This window comes from Athene noctua, unplaced genomic scaffold (assembly GCF_965140245.1).
Source record: "Athene noctua unplaced genomic scaffold, bAthNoc1.hap1.1 HAP1_HAP1_scaffold_34, whole genome shotgun sequence".
Lineage (NCBI taxonomy): Eukaryota > Metazoa > Chordata > Aves > Strigiformes > Strigidae > Athene > Athene noctua.
In genome coordinates this window covers 2,093,284-2,099,077 of record NW_027437537.1, presented here as the reverse complement: position 1 = coordinate 2,099,077, position 5,794 = coordinate 2,093,284, and the positions used below count along the sequence as shown (strand labels likewise).

General features: G+C 57.4%; 1 protein-coding gene across 1 annotated transcript; it reads left to right on the top strand.

Moving 5' to 3' along the window:
• Window positions 1-1,907: 1,907 nt before the first annotated feature.
• LOC141974180 (olfactory receptor 14J1-like) lies at window positions 1,908-2,873 on the top strand. Its single transcript, XM_074933518.1, has one exon. The coding sequence runs from the start codon at window positions 1,914-1,916 to the stop codon at window positions 2,871-2,873; it is 960 nt and encodes a 319-aa protein (XP_074789619.1). The 5' UTR covers window positions 1,908-1,913.
• The last annotated feature ends 2,921 nt before the right edge of the window (window positions 2,874-5,794 follow it).

Here is a 5,794-nt window from a genome sequence, read left to right as displayed (position 1 = left end):
GCTGCCAGAGGGACAGGCCACGGCTCTGCCTTCTCCCGGGGACGGCTGCGGGGGGGTGCAGCCGCGGGTGCAGCCGCGGGTGCCCAGGGCTGTCCTTCCGAGCAGGGTCCCTGCACCCCCGGGGCTGCGTGCTGGGGCAGGGACTCTGCCGCCGGCCAGGGTCAGCACTCAGCCTGCCCGGGGAGCTGCCCGCGGCGCCGGGGGGAGCAGCTGTGGGGGGCAGGAGAGACCCCCGGCAGGGCAGGGTCCTGCTGCTGTGGAGAGAGAGGCTGCTGCGTGGGGCAGGGCTGCTCCCAGCCCCACATCACCCCCAGGACACGGGCAGAGGCAGCATTTCAAGAGGAAGCCCAAGGCAGGGATTACTACCAAGAGAAGGAGCTTGCTTATGGCTGGGTTTACAATCTCCTGCTTTTGCAGAATTTGGGGAGAGAAATGGAAAAGGAGTTCTCGCGCTTGCAGAAGGCACTGAGACACCGGAGCTGAAGCCCCGAGTGAGCAGCATCTCTGACAGCAGCTTCCTAAAGTGCCTTCAGCCACTCCCCCGCCTCTGGACAGCACCAGCATCACCCATCAGGGTTGCTCTGACCTGCCCTTTTCGACCTGGGAACAGGAATATGCGCCCAGGCAGTGCCCTGCTAACAGGCAGGTTTCTCTAGCGCCAAGGTGAGTGCACAGAGCTTGGGACGGGGTCTGTCCGTGCTGACAGGGAAAGACCTGGCACAGGGAAGCACCTTCCAGGGGGAAAAACTGCAGAGAGCGGGGCTACGGCCCGGCAATGAGAGGAAATGCAGACAGAAACGTGGGAGGGAGAGTTCAGAAATCTCCATCTCATCCCCTCCAGCGCAGAGCCCTTCCTCTGAGCAAGCCCCCCTGCCTCCTCCTCTCCCACCAGCGAAGCCTCTGCTCTCAGGGCAGTGGGGTCCAAGGCAGGACCCTCCTCCTCTCAGCCCGAGCTGCAGCAGAGCCGGGGTGCAGCTCTGCAGCCCCGTGCCCAGTGCCCTCTGCAGAGCTCCGGGGCTGGGAGCGGCCGCCCGGCAATGTTGGTGTCTGGGAGGAGGCAGCACAGCGGCGGAAGGGTAACGCTGTCCTGGGGCTGCCCTGCCCTGGCCGCTCTCAGCAGCACCCTCACTGCATTTCACTTGTTTCCCACTTGTCTGTGTTACGAGCCGTGTGTGTCCTTGCCTAGAGTTGGGGTGCTGAGACTTGGAGAGGGGGTGACACATGTAGTGCTCTGCACGGGATCCCTCTGCTCTCAGCAGTGTCTGGTTGTGTTCCAGGGTCACGTAAGAATGTCATTGCCCTCCCTGTCATCAAAGACAAGCCCAGGGCAGCTCCGAACAAGCTGGTGGGACAGAGCAGCTGCCCGCACTCTGCGCTAAGCCGCAGGCTGTGCTCCTTCCCTCACAGGACTTGCTCTGATCTCCCTGGGTGCAGCAGAAATGCTGGGCGTTTCTCACCTCCAAGAACACTCCCCAGGTCAGATGGGGGAGATCTAAAACACCCAGACCTCTCAAACTGCCTTCTACCCTCCTCGTTCCTTAGCCCTGGGAGTGCAGGTGCTGACATCCCTTCTGCATTACAAAGGATTGCATCTGAGAAAGTCAGACCCCAGCTCTGGCTCCTACCCCCCATCCCCACAACTCCACTGCTGCATAGCAGGGCTGGCTCCTGGGCAGCCAGCAGGCAGAGGCCCCGCTCCCCACGGCACAGAGTACCAGCTAGAGATCCAGGCACGGAGCTGACAGAAGTTCCCCGACAAAAGGAAAAATGAGATGTGTGGGTGTGCAGTGGAGACAGGGGTGTTGGGAAAGGGCTTTGGTTTTGCTCAGAAAAGTCTGCTCTAACTTGTTAACCACACTGTAAATAACACTGTTGTTTCCCCCTTGGTCAGTCCCCATGTCCAGAGGTAGCAGATGTCCAACGGCAGCTCCGTCACCGGGTTCCTCCTCCTGGCATTCGCAGACAGACGGGAGCTGCAGCTCCTGCACTTCTGGCTCTTCCTGGGCATCTCCCTGGCTGCCCTCCTGGGCAACGGCCTCATCATCACCGCCATCGCCTGTGACCACCGCCTGCACACCCCCATGTACTTCTTCCTCCTCAACCTCTCCCTCCTCGACCTGGGCTCCCTCTCCACCACTCTCCCCAAAGCCATGGCCAACTCCCTCTGGGACAACAGGCACATCTCCTACCTCGGATGCGCTGCCCAGCTATTTTTCTTTCTCTTTTTCATTTCAGCAGAGTTTTCTCTCCTCACCATCATGGCCTACGACCGCTACGTTGCCATCTGCAACCCCCTGCACTACGGGACCCTCCTGGGCAGCAGAGCTTGTGCCCACATGGCAGCAGCTGCCTGGGGCTCTGGGTTTCTCTATGCTCTGCTGCACACAGCCAGCACATTTTCACTGCCACTCTGCAAAGGCAACACCCTGGGCCAGTTCTTCTGTGAAATCCCCCAGATCCTCAAGCTCTCCTGCTCACACTCCTACCTCAGGGAAGTTGGGCTTATCTTGGTTAGTGCCTGTTTACTTTCTGGGTGTTTTGTTTTCATTGTGGTGTCCTATGTGCAGATCTTCAGGGCCGTGCTGAGGATCCCCTCTGAGCAGGGACGGCACAAAGCCTTTTCCACGTGCCTCCCTCACCTGGCCGTGGTCTCCCTGTTTCTCAGCACTGTCATGTTTGCCCATCTGAAGCCCCGTTCCCTCTCCTCCCCAGCCCTGGACCTGGTGGTGTCATTTCTGTACTCGGTTCTGCCTCCAGCTGTGAACCCCTTAATTTACAGCATGAGGAACCAGGAGCTCAGGGATGCCTTGAGGAAGGTGTTTTCATGGACATTTTGCAGCAGTGACAAGCAGCCCATCTCTCTCCACAAATGAATTCCAGTGGATCCCAGAGCAGGGCTGAGGGGTTTATTCTTTCCTGTGTTATTAGCAGTACTATAACTGCTTATGTTTTTACCATCATCACATCAACCACATCATTATCATTAACCTTGACAAGGATAATGTTCCTACACAAACATTTTCATTCATCCCCATTCTGCTGAGGCATTAATCACTTCTATTTCACTTTGAATCCATGTAAATTTGTTTCTAACTCTCTCACAGCATCTCTGTAATAAAATGAGATCTCCCCAGTAGGGCACTTGAAGGCTGAGCTCTTCTTCCCGTGTGGATGTCAAGAACAGATCTGAGGAATTACATTCTGAAAAGAGATTTTTTATTGTGATTCTCCACGGCTCCTGGCGCAGAGAGCTCCCAGTCACCTTGTGACACATTGAGGCTGTCAGCCGGACTTGAGGCTCCTGTGCCAGCGCCTTGTGACAGTGAAGATGGTGAGTGGGCACTGAGGAACGTACTCAGGCCGGTCCCACGTGGGAGGTGGCAGGTGATGTCCTTCAGGAGGGGCACCTGGGGCTGGCTGGAGCGTGGGGGGGATCTCCAGGGTCAGTGTGTCTGGGGTGGGCAGGGAATGGAGCCCCACAGAGCGTGAGATTCTCTGAGGTCGAGTCACCCAACAGTAAAGTGTTCAGTCCCGGTTTCTGCAGGTGAACCAGGACTCTGCAACCCTGCGAGAGGACAAAGAGACCCAGCAGGCATAGGGAAGGGAGGCTGGAGAGTGATTCATGTCACCATTAGTAAGGTACAGCTGATGGAGCTGGAGCTGCCCCTGGTGCCTTTGGAAATGCTCCCCAGTGCCCCCAAGCACCGCTGCCAGGCCCTCAGGATTCCACCCACCCGCAGCCAGACAGGGCCCTTCCCTGCTCCCTGTGAGAGCTCCAGGAGCCAAGAGGCTCCAGGGGCAGCGGGGAGGGCAGGGCAGGGCCCAGCAGTCCCTCTGGTGCCAGAGCAGCTCCCAGTGGTCGGGATGGGACCCACTGAAATGTCCAGTGAGCTTGTGGGGAAATAAAATCTCCGTGCTAGTGATCTCCAGCTCAGCTGGAGAAAACACAGGCCAGCTGCATCTGGCTGTGAAACTGAACCTGCCCAGAGCAGACGGTGGTACTAGGCACGTCCACAAGTCCCTTCTGACCCAAATGAAAGGCTGTAAAGTAGAGCTGGGCACAGGGGACGCTGCTGTCAGTGGCTTTTGCTGACGTTGGTCAACCCTGTCCTCAGGATTTCACCTCCCAAGAGGGGACACTGTCCTGTGGGTGACAGAAGTCAAGCAGGTGTGGGGAAACTGCAGAAAAGTCCTCAGAAATGCTGCCGGGCGTGGCAGAATCCCAGACGAGGGTGAGGCTGGACGGGATTGCTGGAGACAGTCTAGTCCAACCGCCTGCCCAAGCAGGGCCAGCTGGAGCAGATTTCCAGCACCACGTCCTGTTGGGGTGTGAGTATCTCATGGGATGGTGCCTCCCCATCCTCTCTGGGAAACCTGGTCCAGTGGGCAGCAACCATGCTAGGAGACAAGTTTTTTTCTTCTGTTCAGCTACAATTTCCCATCTTTCAGTTTGTGACCGTTGCCTCCTGACGTGTCAAGAGCCGGGCTCCCTCTTCTTAACAGCTTTCTCGCAGAGATTTAGAAACAGTGACAAGCTCCCCCGGAACCTTCTCTTCTCCAGGTTGGACAGGCTCAGCACTCGCAGCCTTTCTCCCCATGAAAGGCACTTGTACCCCTTAGCTGCCTTTGTGACCCTTGGCTAGACTTGCTCCAGTATCTCTTCTGTAGGGAGGAGCCCAGCACTGGACACAATACTCCAGGTGTGGCCTCATCAGTACTGAGTACAGAGGAGGGATCCTCTTCCTCGGCCTTATAATAACTCTCTATTGCAACTCAGGAGCCCTCGGCCTTCTTTAACACAACGGTACGTTGCTGTCTGGTGGTCACCTTGGTGTTCACCAGGACCCCTGGGTCCTTCTCTGCAGAGCATCTTCCCAGCAAGGTGCCCCCAGCAGGTGCTGGTGCCCGGGGCTGTTTCTCCCCAGAGGCAGGGCTTCACAGATCTCTCCGTCAGACTTCACCAGGTTCCCTCAGCGCAGTTCTCCAGCCTCTCCCGGTGCCTCTGAATGACAGCACACCCGCCCTGTGTCTTACTCACTCCTCCCAGTTTGGCGTCATCTGCAGGCACACGGACTTGTGACCTTGGGGACTTGCTGCGAGGGCGCACTCTGCCGTGTTGTGCAGGTCAGTAGCGAGGAGGTTAAACAGGCCTGGACTCAGGATTGGGCCCTGGGGTTCACCACTGGTGCCGTGCTCCCAAGGGGACTTTGTGCCCTTGGCCGTGACCTTCTGGATCCGGCCATTCACCCTGTTTCCATCCCACCTCTCTCGTGTCTATCAGGGTGTGATGGGATGCAGCGTGAAAAGAATTGTTAATACTTGGTTAAACACCTTCCCCGCTCCCCCCTCACCCACCAGCCGAGGCAGCTTATTGCCGTGGTGGGTTAACCGTGGGTAATCACCAAACTGCCACCCAGCTGCTCGCTCACTGCCTCTCCCACCCCAGAGAATAGGAGGAACGGGGATGAGAAAGCTGCTGGGGGGGACAAGGACAGGGAGATCACTTCCCAGTTCCCACTGCGGGCAAGACTTGACCTGGGGAACGCAACTCAGTTTATTGTCAGTTAGAAAAAAAAGAGTTAATTATGAATTCAGGTAGTAATGGAAACAAGACAAGCATGAAAACAAAACCTTTCCTCCTCCCTGCCCCAGGCTGAGCCTCACTCCTTCACTCCAGGCTCCTCTCCCCCGTCCCGAGCAGTGCAGGGGCGTTTGGGACTGGGGGTCACAACCAGCACACAACAGTTGGTCTGGCTCTGGGCAGCGGAATGGGATATTTACCCTCTGACACAGA

Excerpts from the sequence above, each read along its gene's own strand:
- LOC141974180 (XM_074933518.1), top strand. The coding sequence starts at position 1,914 with ATGTCCAACGGCAGCTCCGTCACCGGGTTCCTCCTCCTGGCATTCGCA.